Source organism: Triplophysa rosa, linkage group LG5, assembly GCF_024868665.1.
Source record: "Triplophysa rosa linkage group LG5, Trosa_1v2, whole genome shotgun sequence".
Taxonomy (NCBI): Eukaryota; Metazoa; Chordata; class Actinopteri; order Cypriniformes; family Nemacheilidae; genus Triplophysa; species Triplophysa rosa.
Window position 1 is genome coordinate 4,349,025 of NC_079894.1, and position 21,218 is coordinate 4,370,242.

At 38.3% G+C, this 21,218-nt stretch overlaps 1 protein-coding gene across 3 annotated transcripts in view; it reads right to left on the minus strand.

Moving 5' to 3' along the window:
• Positions 1 to 21,218, minus strand: part of astn1 (astrotactin 1) — a 229,441-nt gene that overhangs the window by 71,971 nt on the left and 136,252 nt on the right. For all 3 annotated transcript variants that reach the window (XM_057333244.1, XM_057333245.1, XM_057333243.1), the window contains 2 exons: positions 11,556 to 11,660; positions 9,158 to 9,346 (listed from right to left, as the gene is read on the minus strand). In XM_057333244.1, the coding sequence (XP_057189227.1) occupies positions 9,158 to 9,346; positions 11,556 to 11,660 (294 nt within the window). The remainder of the gene's footprint in view (positions 1 to 9,157; positions 9,347 to 11,555; positions 11,661 to 21,218) is intronic.

Sequence of the window (21,218 nt, forward strand, 5' to 3'; positions counted from 1 at the left end):
TGGCATCTCAGGCCGAGAGAGCATCTCCACACACTTTCAGTCTTTTAATCATCTCTCTCTTTCTGTATTCTCTTTTTTAATCTCAGAAACACATCTTCAGGCGCTGGTGAGAATCGTTTCTTTCCCAGGTTTCCTGATCTTTCTTTCCTCACTCTCAATCTTTCAGCCTCGGGCAGCAGTGGGCACTGCAGTGGTGGGCTGTTACCCTCTAACCTCGCTGTCACACAGGCCGTGTAATAGAAAAGAGAGGCTACGGGAGCGAGAGAAAAGCAGTCAAGAAAAATGCAGGGTCATGGATGGTGAAGTGGGTGTACAATAGCTGTCATAAAAACTATTCTTGTGTCTTTTCAGTGCCCTGTAATTCAGTACAGTTTGTCTGCGCAATCTATATTTCATCTCTTCGGTTCAGATTTTATGATGTAGAGTCAACCCTACTATCAATAATATATTGATCATCAAGTCAAGTATTATATGCTTAGTATCGTCTGCCTTCAAAAAGCCATTTAAGTGGTATCTCACTAAATCTGGCACAAGCATATGAGGAGACTCCAGCAATAAAACTCACAAAGTATGGAGTGAATCAATCTTTAAATCTCTCTAGCTTTGTTTTTGCTTGGCTTTCAAGTTATTTGAAAACCCAGCTCGCAAATTAGTTTCTAAATCAGTCTATGAATCTACTTTTGAGTGATTCAGTCCAATGTGCAAGTTTAGTCATATAAATAAACATACCGCCTCAGACTACTCGCATCTTGCGGCTGATTTTTAAGTTAGGTGAAAACTATACGATACACGGACACTAGGTTGAGTGCACCATTTTGACAGCAGAGAGAAAGAAATCTCATTGAAAATAGACGAAGTCTCAAATACGTCTGTTTATTAAAGTTTAATTCAATTCAATTTTATTTATATAGCGCTTTTCACAATGTGAATTGTTCCAAAGCAGCTTTACAGGAGAAAATGTAAAAAAAAACAGAAAAACACAGAAAGGTAAAACACAGCACAGTGCATGGTGTTCATAGAACAAGCAAGATCATTCTAGTAAACAATATCTAATAATATCTAATAAATGCAGTCTCCCGGTGAGCAAGTCAGTCAACAACTCCTGTGGCGAGGAACCCAAACTCCAATGATAAATAAATGGAGAAATAAAAACCTTGGGAGAAACCAGTCTCAGCCGGGAGGGCCAGGTCTCCTCTGACGTGTCGCAGCTGCACTCAGTGACTTTGATTAAAAGTTACTGAGTAAATGTTTACGAATAACAGGGAGAGCTTATTAATTGTGATTTAGGAAATCTCATTTGTTGAAACTGTTTAGGTCTAATTTGGTCTTATTTTGTGATCAATATCAGACAACAGAGGAATGTTATAAGCAGGGAAAATAGTAATGGCATAATGTAACTGAGTGCAGCTATAACTTCCAACTGCTGTTATGTGATGTGAGTTTAGCATTTAATACTAATCATTGTAAATTTAGCATTAATGTGACAAGTAGTCCGCCTTTGCTCTTGGTTGGGGATGGAATTGCCTGAGCTGGGATGGTCAGATGGTCACTTGTGATATTGAAAACTGGATGAATGCTCTACTTGTTGGTAAAATTGACACATTTAGATTTTTTTTATACAAAACTGCCAACCTTACATGCAAACAGCATAGTTCTGTCAGGATCACTGTCATCAAAAAATGATTGACAATTAGCTAAAAGTTTAGGTTGGCGGTATGGTTTTGTTCTGGGCAAGAACTCCCTGCCCATCCATGCAGCCAGCATGAATAAGAGTACGGAGCACAGCGATAACCAAGATGTCATTAGTTTTTAATGACATTTAAGTGTAACACCTTCAAAATGTAATTGAGATGTATGAAGAGGAATATCAGAAAGTCGAATCCTGATTGTAAACATGAAGTGGAGTTGGGGATGGAGGAGGGTAATTTGCTAGTGAGCAAGACGATAAGCTGCTAATAGCTGAATGAATTTAAAACGGAAGCTGTGATCCTATTTTTGTAGGTAGATGTGGATCAGCTCATGCCAAAGTTCGTTTTCGGATGTCTTGCCAATAGGCAGCTGTTTGCAACACCTCTGGGCAGCTATTTAAGTTATAGCAAGTCCACAGTCCTATCTACTTGAATATAGATATTTCTATAATCGCTGGCAAAAGTCACAATTAAGCAGCATATTTCAGATGAATAATTAAACATGACATGAATCATAACTTTGGTTTGATAAGCTTAAATTGCGCTAAAATCACCTTTTTCGAGGTCGCCTCGTCTACTGTGCCTGCGCACAGGCTGGCAAGCGCCTCACGAGAGCCCTGCCCAGAGAATCGTCAGTCTTTACTGATTGACGATTGGCTCATTTTACTGGAAGGCGGGACTTACTTCGCTAGAGCGGCCATATTGAGCAGTGCATTCCTTGCCATTTATTGTAATGGCAGTGGTGCATCTTGTTAACGTTAATATATTTGCTGATGCGAGCTTGACTCACGTGACCTGCCAGAACTAACGCTATACGCTTGATTTTTTGGATATTTCAACAATACACAAGAGTTGGAACCCTTATATGATCACCAAAAGCTTTGGGAACCTATAAAAGCTAGACCACAAACACTCAATGCCAAAACTCATGAATAAGAAACCAAACTTCAATTATTCAGACGTCTTCTGAGAAAAAAAGCTTTCACGAAATCCAGTATAAACAAAAAGAGCGACTTTCCACTAAAATACCAATTAGCACGTTTCGCATAATTTTCTGCTGAGGCGTCAGTGCAACATTTTCACTACCTTCAACTGATCTATGAATATTCATAAGCTATGAGTTCGACATTTCTCCCAAAACCCTCAAAACTGATTAGGTGGCTCACTTCAGTGTCTGAGGGTTGTGCTATGTAGGGCAAGAGTACAAGAATGGCTTAGCACTCAAGTCTCCATAGAGCTCATTACCCATACCCGAAGAGCAGGACCTTTAACCGAGACACAGGAGATATTAAGCCCCCGCCCCATGTCGCATCTTTTCCTCACGGCTGTCCACAAGCACCTGCCTAACATTCAGCATCTGCATTCTTTCCTACAGTCATCTGTTGGACTCGTAGGTCACGGGTGTAGATCGGCACTAATTTGTGGAATGTACATGCAAAATGTCACTGAAGGACATAAAACCTATTAATAAATCAAAAAGTGTGAAAAACAGCCCGTTCTGGTTTTAGCTCTTCATTTAATGCCATAATGGTGGCACGTCAGAGACTGGCAGAATGAAGAATAATGGCGTTTTCAGGTAAGAAAGAAAACTCAGTCAGTTAAGGCTATCCATCAGCAGGACTAACGTTTTTGTGAATAGCAAGGTGATGTCCTTCAGAAGAAGGCAACATAGTCGATTCAACCAAGGATAACAATGGTGTTGGAGTCACTGGGCTGAAACAGTTGTGAGAAGGCCATTATTTATCTGACTTTGTCTAAGACACTGAACCTACCATATAAAAGACGAATGGCTTTGAATGCCTCAACAAATCTGTGGTAACATTTAAACGTTGGGCTGTTTTGTAGACAAGCTGTTGGGGTTTGCTCGTTATTGGTGGCCTAGCTGATGGTCTTTCTGGTGGAACTGGTTTTGTTCTTGTGGTTAAGATGAGTAAAAGACCAAAGAACCAGAAGAATAAGGTTGCTCTTTTAGTTAGGAGTTACTGTTTGTTTTATGAAGTAAATTTGTCTCAGATGGAGAAAAAAATGAGAATCATTAACACACAACAAGACAATATTGACATTTGTGCATTTATATTTATGCATTTGGCAAGCATTTTATGCACTTACGCACATTCAAGGTATACATTTTATACAAGGCTTACGCAAACCTTTGCACTGCTAATGCAACGCTCCACCAACAGTGTAATAATTCATATGCATAGCTTGCATTATCTGGTCTTGGATGAAATTTGATGAGAAAAACTAAAATCAGTATACATTAATTTGAACTTAAACTAGTTGAAATAACTAAAACTATGGTTGTTCTTTATGTTAGAGGGCCTATGTATGCTTTCCATCTCACTGTATGTGATTAGAAAAATATGTCGATCTCTGACTCCTCAGATACAGATTGTCTAGCTCCAACCAAAGACACCTCTGCGATGACCAGAAGTCACATTATTACACCACAGCCCACCCACGGCTTTCTTTTTGTTGTTTTTCACCTTGTTCTCATCACCTCATTTCAGAGGTGGACAGTAACGAAGTAAATTTGCCTGAGTACTGTACTTAAGTACACTTTTTGAGTATCTGTACTTTACTTGAGTATTATTTTTTTCTGAGTACTTGTACTTTAACTTCACTACATTTGAAAGACAAATATCATACTTTTTACTCCACTACATTTATAAAAAGGTCCAAAAGTAGAAAATGGTTTCTATGCAGCGGGGTTTCCTGTGTGCACAATTTATCTGGCTTGCGATCTGCCAGGACCTTTTACTGTTGCCAAGTATTTCAGTTTTTCTAAACTCGCGGTTTTCCGGCAAGCTTTGAATGGCCATTTGGCAGATTTTTTTAACGCAAATCTGGCAACTCTGGGATCTTCCCCGCTAAACTAATGTAAACGTAGGCGCTGCTACATCGTTGATAGCGCTCTGAAAAGGCAAATAGAACATTAAAAGAGGAAAAAGGCACATGTTAAAGTGTGGTGTAATCATCTGTGGGTTACGATCAGTCAAAGATCGTTGAAACATTGTCATGAAAATGATCGGCATAACGGCTAAACGGTAAATAAGCATCACATACACCTTGAGCTACACGTGCGTGTTAACTTCTGATCTGCTGCTATATCATTTAAAGCGATTTGGAAAATGAATGATGTTTTTACTGAAGTAACTATAGTTGAAGTATTCCTGTTGAAATAAAAACAATAGAACCCTGCCCAAAATACAACATAAAATGTAATGGATTTAATGGTTATAATGGGAATTGTACTATGGATACTTGTTGTCTACTTGTATGTGATGGATTCTATTGATGGGATGGTAAATCCTATTGGAATAAAACCCAAAACACACTACAAAGAGGAATTTAATTTAAAAATCTCATTCTAATTAAAAAATTCATTGTTTTTTTTCAGCAGGGATGGTATTTGCATTAAAACCACAGTATCCACAAATTTACCATTTTCTAAATATAGGAACCATACTCCAATTAATAATCTTTAGTAAAACCACAGCAACTAAACATACCATAGTTTCATTATATTCATTATTATACTAGCTATAGTTTATGTTTGTAGTTAAATTATGGTAATAAGTCCAACAAACACATGGCTTCTACACTTTACTATTTACAAGAACCTTACTACTTATTATGGAGTTATATTGCGGACTATATTAAAAAGGAATTGCAAACTGCATTTGCAAATGCGTTTTCTATTTGTTCGTGTCAAAATTGTGACATAATTCAAACGCAAATGCAAACCGTTTTCATTTGCATTTACGCGAACGTACAATGTCTGCCAAATTTCAAAAGGAAAAGCAAAGTCTATTTGCAAATGAATTACCCGTGTCTTACGAGTTACGACCCTGCCAAATTTAAATCGCAATAGCAATTCCCCATATGCCATTTCACTTCCTCTGGTGTCGCGTATTAAGCCTGCCAAAACTCAAATGAAATCGCAAATCCCTTTGCATTTGCGTTTCCTCCGACTTGTACAGAAACCTGTCAATCAATGGCGGGGGTGGGCTTATTCAATGGGGCGTGTTTGTATCGGGAAGTGACGTCATTCACCGTCGCAGTGGTGTCAGTCAGTCCAACGCTAAGGTGACACTGGTTGTGGCTAAAAGGGTTTCAGCTACAGCTAAAAGCCAAAATAACAATAATGGAACAAATGAGGATCAGATGCAAAGTTTCATATAGAGAAATCTTTACAATGAATCACAATTGCGGTACTTAACAAGTATAATTTAAAGAAGTTCAACGGGCTCGATAAACAGATGAACACAAACAGTGGTTTGGTGATCTCAATGAGCTACCAATAAAAGTCATATTGAAGCCGTGTGGATTCATCATAATTACATGAATTTCTCAGGTTGGTGCATCAGCTGATGGGCTCATTTACTGCACATGTTGTTGAAAAGGCTGTTCGGAAATTAAATTTTAAATACAGCAACAACTCCATCCAGTAATTTGTAGATGACAGCTACTTCTGTGTCCAGCAAACTCACTAAAACACTGGAGCACAAGTTTGTCTTTGTCTCACTATGTTATGATACACAAATAAAGAGATGTAGAATTCACGTACTTTTGTAATTTATTATTAACTTGTTATACTGTATGCATAATGAACAACAATGATATGCAGGATGCTGTTTATTCATACAAAGTGAACATGTTTTGTTATGGTTTACAACACGTATTAATCATGATGCAAAATACGGTCACAGTGTTGTCAATAAATGTCATGTCCTCGCTTTGACTTCGGAGTACTGTGAAAACGAATATCATAAACAAACATGTGTAGAGGAATGTTGCAGAAGGTGATGATTATCCATCCTGCACCGAAGTTTCACATGCTACGTGATGCCGCTCTGAGCCCAGAGTTCCAGCGCGAGTTATTTCCAAACAAAAAACCTGAAAACTGCACTGTTGTAACTTCACTCCTCATGTGTTTAGCTGTATCACATGTATGTATCTACTTAAGTTCCAGTCGACGGTGAAGGATGTCACTTCCCGATACAAACACGCCCCATTGAATAAGCCCACCCCCGCCATTGATTGACAGGTTTCTGTACAAGTCGGAGGAAACGCAAATGCAAAGGGGTTTGCGATTTCATTTGAGTTTTGGCAGGCTTAATACGCGACACCAGAGGAAGTGAAATAGCATATGGGGAATTGCTATTGCGATTTAAATTTGGCAGGGTCGTATCTCGTAAGACACGGGTAATTCATTTGCAAATAGACTTTGCTTTTCCTTTTGAAATTTGGCAGACATTGTACGTTCGTGTAAATGCAAATGGTTTGCAATTGCGTTTGAATTATGTCACAATTTTGACACGACAAATAGAAAACGCATTTGCAAATGCAGTTTGCAATTCCTTTTTAATATAGTCCGCAGTATAACTCCATACTTACTGGTAAATTGCTGCTAAAACTGGTAAAGGGAATATACAAAATAAAAGAACACTGCTCATAAACACATATAGGACTAGGGGGCTAATGAGGATAATAGGCTAAATGATCATACAGGATTATATCTAAACTAAACATATGTGTGCTAAACATATAAAGCTCTTAAAGGAGTTGCTCACTGCAAAATTTGCCCCCATTGACTTTCCATAGTAGGAATAAAAACTACTATGGAAAGTCAATGGGGGCAAATTTTGAAGTGAACTACTCCGTTAATACCACTGAATCTGTGAGCTACTCGGTGTATTCAGTAGGGTGCTTCAGAGGCATAAGGTATACGACAATAAAACAATGCAAAACTGACATAAAGGAAATTTACTTTTAATACTTGAGTACTTTTAAAAGCACGTACTTCTGTACTTTTACTCAAGTAAGAATCTGTCTTTACAACTTTTACTTGTAGTGGAGTAATATTTGACCAGTAGTATCTGTACTTTCACTCAAGTAAGGAAGTTGTGTACTTCGTCCACCTCTGCCTCATTTCATTGAGAGTAGTACAGCACAGACTGAGGCCTTTTGCACATCTTGTTGGACGACCTTGGTGCTTATTTCACAGTTCCTGAAGAAATTCCTATCTTGATAACAATGCATTTGCTCATATTTAAAGCTCTTTTATTTCGTAAATGCACAAGGGCATGTGGTTGATGAGACAGCCGTAAGCATAGAAAGAACTACAGCACCAGCACACAATACATCATCGCATTATCCCTGCATAACTGTTGATTCACTATAAGTTTGTGTTGTGTAACTTATGCATGTACGCACCGATCGCCAACAAAACACAGACATGTGACTCCATGTAAATCCAGCGTTATATCCACCGTTTATTTAACATTCATCGCCGAAATGCAGTGAACAAACAAACACAGCTAAACTTAACGAACGCAGTGCGCTATCTCTCTTGCTCCAACTGGTTGACGTGTGCGCATGCTCCTTCTCCTGCTCTCTGTTTGATGCGTGGGTGTGCTCTTTCATCTCGCTCTCGCTGGTTGACGCGTGGGCGTGCTTTTCCGGGAGAATTGTCCAATAAGGGACTAAGAAAAGTTGTTACGTTCTCAAACGAACGCTGAGAACAGCGCATTTCACTTTTTGTTTTCTTACCTTTTAAATTTCGTCCTAACTGACCTTGTACATAAACATGGGCTCAGCTGAGTGCCGAGTGGAGCTGAAGTCTTTAAAAACTAGGTGAGGCTGCCCAGGAGCCTCCTGAGGATGGAGCAGCGTTGGCCTGTGTTCAGCTTTAGCCAGCCAGCAAGCCTTCTCACATCTGCCCTTTCCCCTTTTTATTGGCTGAACAGATGTGACTAGCCTCCCAGGGGCCGTGTCGAGATTTAGCTTCTGTGCTCCTGTCCAAATTCTTTCTAAAATATTCTCACAAACAAACTTTGGGTGCACTTGGCAAACGTTCTGTGTCCCTGTCTAGACAATGGATTATTCATTAAATTCAGCATCATCTTAAATGATTAATGTGGTTGTGTATAAATATTTATTTCTTTACAAAGCTACTAATTACAGTATGTATGGAAAGCCTGTTTCTGTATACATAAAACTCTTAATTCCACTAAGGTATGTCACAGTCTTGAATGTCATCAAAATAATAAAACCGTGTCCTAACCAAAGATGACACTATACTGTACATGTTGTGTCATGAGCAATTGCTTCGTATGACACAACTCCGTAATCTGACACAATCAAATTACTATCCAATCAGATGATGTTTAACAATGTATGACAGCATTTATGGTCTTGATATGTCATTGTGGGTGAGGCTTCACAGTGTTAGGTTGCAGAAACAGATACCAAGTGTTCGTTGTTTGTCCCACTTACAGCTGGTTAGCACAGAAAAGCGGATTTCAACACCTTGTTGCTCTTATCGCAGCAAGGTGTTGAAGCATGCAGGTAATGTAAACAACAACAATTTCGCAAGGCCGGCTGCTATCGTCACAATAATAACCTAAAAACAATCTAAACCCGCATATTAAATATTGTTCAACAATGCATATTTTTAAGCTTACCTTTGCTGATATCCTGGTACTCCAACCACAGCTGGCGTTGGACTTGCTTGTTGGGGTACCATATGGTACAGGACTCCTCAAATCCATACACTGCCTCCTGGATGAAATGGTTGCCAAACTCTTTTAAAATGGACACAAAGTCACTTCGCAGCGTGGCCCCATCCAGCGAGTGAACCGCTGAACTGAAAGCTGAAAAGAAGGGGAAGGAGAAGGAAGGAGATGTCATTTAGTCTCGCAAAGGTGGGAGGTTTCAGAATATCACATAAAATTGTACATCCCATTTCACGACTCAGTAAAGAAGATGGAAGACGGCATAATAGACCAAACGGGAGGGAAAAGATTCAAAATATGTCGAGACGTGGATATTTCAAGCTTTATTATCAAACGCTCATTTTCGGTTACACTATACCTCACTGCACAGTTAGAATAACAAAGCATGTTGCAAGAACGTGGCAAGAGAAAGCATTATCTGTCAGTGCTCGGTGTAAAACGCAGTTTTATCTAGGGAAAGACGAAAAAGATAAACAACAGCAGGCCCTGCAGAGATCTTGGGCTGTTTTGTGTAGGCTGATGTTTGACCTTCTAAAAACTGTTTTTTTTTCTCCATCATAAAATGAAGTGCATGCTTTTAGTCACAGAATTTAAATTCCCAAACACTTCTAATAAATATGAAGTACGTGTTTGCAAGCACTTTGCACACAAGACCTCTGAAATATTTGCTAGGCAACACGATTCAGTGGTTTGCATGGTGGCAAAGAATGTCACCCATCTAATAAACAATACATAAAAAATAATAAATATTCACCTGAGTATTCACAGTATTCTTAAAGGAATGACACAACCAAGGTCCAAAATTACCTCAATGCCCATAAACATTTCTTATGAAACAGTACTTGGTAGCACTTTACAATAATGTAGTGTTTGTTAGCATTATTAAATGCATTAGCAAACAAGAACCAGCAATGAGCATTATACAGCCGCAGATAAAATGACCATTTCAAAATTATTTTCAGTTTTTCTGAATGTACTATTTATAGGTAGCCTATGTGTTTAGGTAAAATGATCATTTTTGTTTCATGATCAACGATCATTCTAAAAATATTTATTAACAAGAAATATGATATATAACAATATTAACAAAATATAACTTTATTTTCTCCCAAATTTCAAATAAAAATATTGTTTCTATTTGCATTTATTTGCATAAAATGAAAACTGGAGAAACAGATCAAAATAACAGAAAAGATGCTCTGTATTTTTTCAAACCTCAAATACTGTAAAGAGAACTAGTTCATATTCACGTTTATGTAATACAACAGTAATATTTGTACGTGTTTATATAGGAAAAAAAAATATTTTTATGTGATACCCTTGATTTTTATCATTCACATGTCTTGACATTAATTTTTAACCCTGGTTCTGGCATTGCAACCCACCTGTGTCTTTATTCTGTATACAAATATTGGCGATTGATTTTAAGTAACAGCAGTTTTTTATAGGTTTTAAGGGAGACGTGACCAAAATTGACTAAACATCATTAGCATGACTTCACTTCCTCTCATTCCCTCCAGGTCCTGGTCTGCACGTCACCTCAAATGCCAAGATGCAGACAAGACAGGGAAAAGTGGTAAAACATGAACAATTGAAAATGTAAAAACTTTCATTTCTCACTCAGATGAAAAAGGAAGACTTTTAATGGTAATGGGATGAGAGGAACTGGTCCAAGGAAGGGGAGCAAGGAAATCAAATTTTAAAGGCCATTCAAGCCACTTATTAATAGGGAGTAGGCCTATTACTTTCAGAACTGAAGTTGGGATCCAACATCCACTCATCAAATATACAACATTCATTAAACAAAAGAAGCGAATGAGCTCGCAGTGAAAATGCATGGCCAAAATGCACCGTCCCTTATCTGTAACTTTTTTGTTCCTAAAATTATTTTGAAATTTAATAGCACTCATTGGACAAGACAATGGAGTACAAACAGGAAGTGCAGTGGAGGAGGGCAGGAAATGGAATTGACATTCAGGACTTGAACTCGGGTTGCCTTTAACGCTGCTGTGATTTTTAAAGTACCACCTACATGGCTTAAACAACTTTTTTTTTTTAACTAACAACACAACACACTCTGGCCTTAAACGCCAGCTGGAGACGTGTTTCTTAAACACACTTACTATCTAAAACCAACAAAGCTCTGAGAACCACCCCTTTCACATCAGGCAGACGGGAGTGAGTTTTTGCTTGTCTATCTGCCCATCAGAGCTGATCTAGCGCAGGGAGAGCTTCACTTGAGACTGCTCCGATCCACCAGACCAAAAAAGGTGCAGCCAGCTAGCCTTTCAAACCACCGTCACAAATGTTTGATCAACGAAAGGGGTAAAGAGTGAGCCTGTTTTACCTTGAGAGAGGGTCCATTGATTAAGCTTCACATGGTACATAATAGACCGCAGTTTCCAGTGCTGAACCAGGGGATAGCCAGTGACCTCACTGTAGTTTACCATACCTATAAATAAAAACAATGGGAAAGATATAACATTACAAATATGATTTTTGACATAAGTGCAATAGCTGCAACTTCCCAAAGAAAAAACGTATTGCTCAAAGGTAGCTCAAGAGATCTGATGGATGTTCTCAGTTGTTTTTCAACAACTTTTCAAGTCAGTGTTTCTCCTACAGTAACTTAGGAGACATAAAATAGATACAAGAGGAACCATTTTTAAAATACAAAAAGAATATGGAGATCAAATTATTTTAGATTATAGACATTATGGAGACATTTCTGAGATTCTTTTTCTCAGGAGAAACATCAGTGACACTCAAAATTTCTATTTGCTCTTCTTTTAATCTCATTCATGTCTAGGAGAAGTAATATAGTAAATATTTATTCATTATTCAAGAAATATCAGTTCATTTTTGTGCTTTATTGACAGTTGATACGGAGCAAATACACAACAGACAATCCCTTCATTTAATACACTGACAATCCCAGTATAAAATGGTTTTTGAAACGGTGTTTGCTAATCCTTGATCAATTGAATACATTATCTTTTCATACAGTGCAATGCCGGATGACCCGATGTTGCTTTTAAATCGCAGTATTTGGATTACAAACAATGAAATAAGTATCAAACAAAAACAAATATTGCATTTTTTCATGTATCTATCAATAAAAAAAAAACCTGTGCAGAATAATAAAGGAACTTGCTTGAAAAAGAACAATACAACAGCATTTTTGAAACGGTTTTACAAATTCAGTGTGTTTCAAATGGGATAAACAAACACAACTCAGAAGAGCACTTCGAAGTGAGAACATACCCAGGCGTTCATACCCAAACGATTTTCACTGGCGATGAGCCGAGTGAACGTGCAAATTCACTCCCTGACATAGATGGCGCTTAAGGAAAAACAGAAACACCCCAGTACACAAGATGGCGCTGCGCAACTTTATGCGTTCTGACACTCGCTTGTCACACAGAAGAAGAATTCATCTTGGTTCCTCTTCGTCAATGTGTGCTCGGGCAAGACCGTTTTGTGCTTGAGCGCCACCAAGTCGTGTTTTACTGTAACTTCAGCAGCTCCAGGCACGTGAACAAAAGCGCCAATCTCATTGGTCGGACAGTTTTTAACGCGGCGCATCAAACCAAAAAAACGAGCCCGATGTGTTAAAAAAAGAAAAATGATGCTTTTACGCCAGCCGTTTTCCGCATCGGTGTGCACACTCACATTGGCGCCCTTTGTTTAGTCACGACGCGTTAAACGTCGATGATATGCCCTTAGTCTACTTAAAATCCAAATAAATGTTTCATTTGAGACAATACTACCCTGCTATGCACTTGATGGTGGAGTACACTTTAAGAGCATAGTGTACAGATTGATACAAATTCTGTCATCATTTACTCACCCTCGAGTTGTTCCAAATCTGTACATCTTTTTGTTCTGATAAACACAGAGAAAGATATTTGAAAGAATGCTTGTAACCAAACAGTTCTTGGACCCCATTGACTAGTAGGAAAAATGATAATGTTGGTCAAAAGTGCCCCAGAACTGTTTGCTTTTCAACATTCTTCAAAATATCTTTTTATACAGATTTGGAACAACTGGAGGGTGATTGAATAAAGACTTTAAGAATTAACATTTTTGGGTGAAATATTCCTTTAATTAAAGGGCCATTTTATCCCCCTAAAATATTGTCATTTTATTTTTGAAAGAACGTTAATCCTGTTTTTTCTTACATACAGTAAATAAACAGGGAATAGGGAACATTCAGCCTTGCATCTTGTGTTGTGTTCCATAGTAAAAAGTACGCCATGGAGGTTTGGAACAACATATTAATAAATGAATTTTAATGAATAAATACGCACTTTTATTTTTGAGCAAAATACCCTTTCGCCATACATTAACTGACTTTTGTTCAGAAGACAATCGTGATTCCTAGACAAAATCAAGGATAAATGTGTTAATAGAAACCCTTCAGATTTGTGTAAATGAAATCCATCGAGACATTCCTCATTTATCATCTGAAACTCCTTAACATACGAGACATCGCTTTTCTACCCCTGGTTACCCTGTGAGCTACAATCTAGCATATCACCATATGCTGGGCGGGTAGTGTAATCAATCATCTCATCTCCTATAGCAACTGTCAGCCACGCCGCGTCATCTAGGGAGTACATAGCCATGTATCAATTTAACCCACCTTATTCCATATATAGCACATCTGGATGATCGCACGAAAGCAAATCACATCCTGTCTGCACCGTGCTGGTTGGTATTAAATCATATTGCTTTCCAACCCGGATCTGACGTCTCTTTAAAACCCCCCAAAAAACAGTTTTGCACTCCAAAAAGTGTTATTTTGTGTTACTTTTAAGCTAATCGTGTGTTGTCCCTTTCATTTATTCAACACAAAATGACTCATAATGTGTTAAAAACCTAATGTATATAACACATTTTTTTTACATTAATTCCCCTTGACACTCGATTTGTGTGGAAAACGACACATTGAAATCCACGTGTGTCCGTGTTTTCTAGGGCAGACAGCTTTCTGACACACGGTGCAAAAGTGATGAATAAGCTTCTAAATGTGCTGCTTGTGCACTCCTCACCTCCCACAGTTTCCCATTTAAAAGCATCTACAGGGGAAACTGCGCCTCCGTCCGTGTGGCGCACATCTTAACTCAGATAAATAATAACAAGCAGAGTCGCGCTTTCTTTTCGCTCCGCTAAAACACTGTGCTTCCAAGGGCCATGTCTCCTTTTTACCCCGTGGGTGCCTTGCTCTCATTGTCTGACAGAATGATTAATATAACTGAAGTTTACATCACAAACACAAGTTCAGAGGCAAGAGTCGTCGGTGCCATTCTGCCGGGTGCCTTTGGGTGCTGGCATCATTAGCAGGGAATGATCAGGCATGCAGGCAAACAATCAAGATCCATGTGATCTGAATATCAAAGCGGGTACAAAAACAACACTTAAACAAACAGACACCCGTATACATCCTCTTCAAAGAGCTGGAAAAGCACACACAGGCGTACATTAAAAAGGCGAGATGAGAGAAACATCTTAATATGATATTGAGCGTTCCCAGTGCTCAGAAGCCATGAGGCGACAGCCCATAACTCACTATGGTGTGGCCAAATCCTGCTATTAAGAATCCTCTCGCTGGGGGATTCATAGCGACAGCCACTGGTAGCAGTCATCGTATGGCTCATGAAACCCCATTAACAGCTGTACCTCATGCTTCATTTCACTCTCGGATGAGCGGAGGAATGGATGACTACAGGGGAAATGATAGAACATTGGGACTTAAGTCAAACTGCAACGGGCTTATCAAATAGAGGACTACCGGAAAAGCCGACTTATATTCACACACATTGATAGGAGTAAACTGCAAAACTGTTTTGCTAGCCGACCGAAAACAAGTTCTCAGTAGAGAAGTATTATTACTCTGAAGTACATTTTCAAGCATCTGTGAAAATTTTTACTTCACTACATCATACTTTTCACTCCACTATGTTCCTTTAATACTTAGTGCATTTAAAATCTAGTACTTTAGTAGTCTGAGTGATGTGACATTAAAGTACGTGTTCTGAGTTTGACACACAACAGAAAAGTCTGTTATTAACCACCCAGCCAAATTTGAATGAAGAAAAAACATCCAAGTAAATAAAATAAGTTATCAAAATCTTGGAAAAATAAGCAGGGCTCTCTGCTCTCAAACGCTGGGGGCGTGTCTGCCGTTGGTGCTGAAGCCACGCCCACTCGCGTCGCTCAACCCGAGTCTCCAGCAGTGGCACCCCCAAAGGGGGTACCAGGGGGGCCGCGGCCCACCAAAAAAGTAACTGGCTCCCCATTGGCCCCCAACCAGAATGAGATTTTAAAAATATATATATTTTTTATATTAGAATAATATAAATTTGTGTTAATATTTATTAATTAAAATGTACATTTTAAGGCATTGAATTTTTCTGCTGCTCATACTCGCATTTTGATCGATCACTATACATGTTTGGTTAATACATTACTCCATCAGCTGATCTTTAAATTGTTGGATTTGCAGTTTTTGGCATCTATTACTATCATATTTTTTATAGTCAAATATATGTAGAACAGTTAGCGAATTAGCATGTATCGATCAAACACTGAACATATTAGTAAATTAAATTAGAAATTAAATCGTAAGACTAGTAATAACTTTATATGATCCCAGTAGTAATGGCAATGCCAAAACTCTTAACCATTAGATTCAGGCATAATACATTTTTTTAAATGTGCCACCCTAAGATTTGTACTGGCCCCTTTGTGCCACCCCATAAAAAAGATCTCCGGCAGTCACGTGACATTTTCTGTTTACACCGCCATGCTGGCAGGCGAGAACACCCGGGAGCAAATATGAAATGAATGGCGCCAGCATGAGTTTCAAGGCAACAGAGTTCACTGCGCACTTTTATTCAAAAGACATAGACCTGTGCATAGCAAAACTTAATAGATTAAACATAACAGATCCCTATAATGCCCCCGGGGTGCTTTTAATATGTATCAATAAAGAAACGTATAGCTTTCCTGACTTGCAGGATTCTCATATCTACAACTACCTCATCAACTTTTCATCGTCCTGCTCCGGAGACTCTTTAAAAGCTTGGAGTGGTAAAAATTGACATGAATTTTGTAATGGATCCATTGAAGCCATGGGTGGTGGTCACTGTCAGACACGATGGGGTTGTGTTAGGAGGCAACTGTGATTGCACAGCTGGACTAGGCGAGTGCTGCTCTTATGTGTCTTGTTTCAGATTTGGCAGCATAGCAACAGAGAGGAAGAGATAACGTTAGCGGTGACTTGTGTTGGTTAGCACGTTTTATTGCAGTTAACCATTTAATCACCTATCGGGGAATTGGGATCCTTAGGAATATGATAAAATGATTTGCCCTTTGTAAATTACTCCTGTTTACCTCTGGCCAGGGGCGGACTGGGAGTAAAATGTGGCCCTGGACTTCTTCAGCACGAGCGGCCTATAAAACCCAGCTCGCAACATAAATGTAAATGTTTTTTAAGAACTTTCATGCCACCTTGCAAAGTCAATAAAACGATTTATAAATCGAGAAAAGAGGAGAGAAAACATTCACTCTTTGGGCTTAATAAGTAGCTTACCTATAAGCTTAATACAAAGATCTTAATATGCTTTTTAAAACTATACATTGAATACAAATTTGACAGAAAAATTTAAAGTCATTTCATTACCTGTGATGATATATTGAATTCTTCAATGCTAATAAAATGGACTATATACACAGTCATATCTTATGCCTCATATGCTATAATCTTATCTGTTTCAGGGTGTTTTTAGACATGTTAACTCGAACAAACGTCTTAAATTATGTGACCAATCATTTTTAATTTTTCGAAGTTTTCAAGATCAAAACTCACAAAAGTTAATTAGTTTGCATCTCTGTATTTAACATTTTTATTGTAAAACCGTTGGCTTTGTTAGTTTTCCTTCCTACATCTCACTACACGGTCATCATTAAAACTGAATCCACGCATTGGAGTTCGCACATGTTAAGCGCCCGCCTACCGACACTAAGTTCTGCCTCCTTCAATTTGATTGGCTGAACGTTCTGTCTTCTTTAGTTTGATTGGCTATATTCTGCGTGGTATCTGTAATTTGATTGGCTGGAATTCTGTGAACCCGGTCTTTATTTAATTTGATTGGTCAATCTTTTGACATTGACGAGCACTTGTTACCGCTGCTGCATTAAACCACTTGGACGCAGAAATCACAACAGCCAGGGAGGGCAGTACATTCTCAGTTCACTCTGGTTTTGCCCCCCGTGGGAAGTTTTTGGTTTGCATTTTGAAAACTCTTTTAGCTACCTTGTCTGTCCCCAATCGTGGGTGCTTTGTTCGTAAATTTAATAAATATTTGTTTTCGCTGCCATTTCTGTCTGCGCCTGGATTCTGCACACAACCGTGACACAAACTTTATGTGGCCCAAACTTTACTTCTGTTAGACCTCCACAAAGAATCAATAACTGTTGAGTAGTTTTAATTTAATTTAATACAAGTAATATAGGCTACAATAAAATATTAATATAAATTAAATGTAAAATAAATTGTTATATTATATCCAAACACAGACCGGAAGTTAACTTCTGGCCAGGCGCGTGTGTCCAATGAAACCGTCTATAGGCAAAACATTAGAAGACACATGCAAGAAACTTGCTTTTGGTCTAATGACTACTACTTTTTACAGTATACCTACAATAAATAGATGAGATATTAAAGAGATCGGAATTGTGCTGTCCCCTGGGATGTTGCTTTGTCAGCATAGTCAAAAAGCTCAAACAAACAAACGTTTTATGTTTTAAAACGGCCAAAGAGTAAAGGTTTGCATGATTCAAGATAATGTATTCTGTACAAATTGTTCATTTTGCCTCTGGACTTAACCTGGAATAAAAGCAAATATGTACCTTGAAAAAAATCACCCAAAACAACTCATAATAATAATAATGAGAAGCAACTGAGTTAAAGCAGTTTTATGAGCAGAAAATTGAGGAAATTCTTCTCATTTCGGTGTGTGCTGTCAATGATGTTCCCAGCCAGGTGCTTCACATACTGTATATGAAGGACACATACTGAGTGCACTAGTAAAATAGTCAAAAAGTCATGCAAACAAATTAACACAGTAAACAATTCGGCCAACACTGAGGTGATCTTTCTACTCCAAAAAAAGACACTGGAGAAAGGGACACTTCTTTAAAGATCAAGGTGACACACTTTTCCAGCTATACTGTGGGGGCTCTCCATCAGAAGCTCAGGACATGTGAGCCGATGGCCTGTGAGCTTTGGTCACTGGACCATATGCTGCCATTTTAATTGAGAGGGACTTTGGGAGAAAAACTGTGTGCTGCGGAATGAACCAGCGCCACTCAGACGTCTGTCAGCGATCAACAAGGGTTCTCCAATCCAACGAGAGTTATGGGGAGAGCGCACGTTTGACACCAGCGCTGGGGTCCGTGTGTTTAACTAGACAGAAACCAATGCAGAGACGCATGCAGTATTGCAAGTTGCACTCAACTCATTACCTCAGTATCTGTAGACTCGTGGAGACACCGGAGCTGTGGGTGGTCGTGCCGGCCGTGGGCATCTGAAGGGCCGCCCTTCGAGGCTTCAGGACCCATGCTGCGGCACCCACCGAATTAATTATCACATCTAATGTTGTGGGCTAATTAATTGACGTTTACAGCGGGAAACGGCTCCAGCGATTCAATGCAATTAATCAGTGTCAAAGAATAAATGAAACCCTGGATGTGATTACCGTTAAAGGCTACACCCAAAAATTGAATTTTAATGGGGCGTCATTTTTTTTGCTGTGTGCCACATTGGGCTCTGAAATAACGGATTGGTCGGGAAGTTTACGAGCAGATATAATGGCACTGGAGACGATGATGGTTAAAATAGGCCTAATTTGTTAGTCCACGGATGCTTAGCTACATCCACGAAAATGACAGAAAGATTATTTATTAATTAGCAAAGCCAATTAACAGCAGAAAGGTTTGTTTCGTCCTCTACATTCGCTACAATGTTCATGCACAACTGGATTCCAGCTGCATAATTCCAGGGTAATTATCACCGATGCCGGGAAACTGCTCAACTTGGTTTGTAATAGAAGAGGGTGGATTATGAGGGATGAGAAATGTCAAATTGCCTTAGCAACTACAAACTGTTTTCTTTTGTTGTAACAAATGGGGGCCTGAAAACTAAGAAACAAGTCAAAAGTCAGGAGGTGAGAAACGCTCTCTCAATTACAGCAGAGATGTGTCTCCAATTCATTCTAAATGGAATTAACAATTGGAGAAGATTCTTGGCATTCGGTGACTGCAGTGTGATGGCAGACTGAACAAATTGTACATTTTGTAAATGAATAAGTGACAAATGAAACCGAATAAACAAAACTCGCACATCTCTGAAAAGCATGAAGGAGTAATTAAGATAAACAAGAAAACATGACTGTGACATTATATACAGAACATTAAAGGTATGTATACAGTACATGCATATGTATTTCCAGACTCATGTCTGTTATATATATTTATGTATATGTGTCATATGGTGTGACATACCAAAAAAAAACCTGAGTATTACATTGTTTTATACTATTAATATTTATCATATAAAATAGCATAAAAAAGATGTATCTTCATTGTTAGTGTTTTTTTCTACATTTTAGCCATCACACCATAGGACAAATTTGCATATTAGTCTGTCAACTACCCATATATGTATGTCAATCTCTAGAATCTCTAACATATTTTGCTTGTATTCTTTTTTTTTATTTACTCATATGTACATTATATATGAAGAGTTTGGTTCCAAAATGAGATAAAAAAAAAACAATTATTGCACATTCCAATTAATATAAATCAAACTGCAGTTGGTTTGTTTTGATTTAAACCATAATAACTCAAAAAATACAGCTAACTAACATAATAAAAAACATGATTTTTGAAAATCTCATTTTGGAACCAAACTCTTCATATGTAATGGCAATACTGGGAAATTTGGGAGAAATATAGTTGAAATATAGACATGACAGAACTTGCAGCCATAGTTGGCTAATATGGTTTTGGGAAACGCATCCTTACTTGAATGCACAAAGCTGAACACAGGAAAAATAATGACTCTAGTGATAAATCACTATACAGTGTCAGCATGCGGACACACACACACACACGCACGCACGCACGCACGCACGCACGCACGCACGCACGCACGCACACGCACACACACACCTCAACGTTACTTTGAAGAAAGTACTGACAAACAAATCTTTCAAAATTAAGACACAGACAGGACTGGAGGAATTTATATGAAAGCATTATGGTGGAAGAATAAGTATTGAGCTGCTTAGGTAATGCATGATAAAAATGTTCAGTTGATGCCACCCGCTTGGGAACCGACTGAAAATGAACCCCTGAAGGTGTGACCTCCTCTTCCAATTACTGACAGGCCTTATAAAGTATGGATAGAGGTTTCCCGATGTGAAGAAAATATCCTCAAGGAGCTCCTGTCATAGCATGAATAAACTGTGTTCTGTATTCTGAGACCACAAAAAACAAACATGCAACCAACCCTGAAAGCCATCAGAGTTATTTTTATACTGTGGTTTATTGAACTGAATTTATTCATTAAAAAATATTTCTCGCAAATAAGCAAACAAGTCAAGTCCTGGATCAACATGCTAATGTGTTTAATGTAAGCTTGTGTCTTTTTCTTCAAAGTATGAATAATTATTTATGAACAATTTTGCTTCGGGCTCTATTTACCAAAATACAGACTTTGCCAGGTCAAAAAACACATTAACCTACTACTCAAGAAAGTTAATTTCTTGAAGGCTCTAAAATACTGAGAGATAATGGATTCCAAATACCAGGCACAACAAGTGCTTCATCACAGAAGACATGAAGTTTAGAAAGACTCGTAGCAAGGTCACATATCAAAAATATACTAAAAAATCATTTTTTTACCAACTGCAGAAAGCAAGTGGTAAATAAAATGTATTTA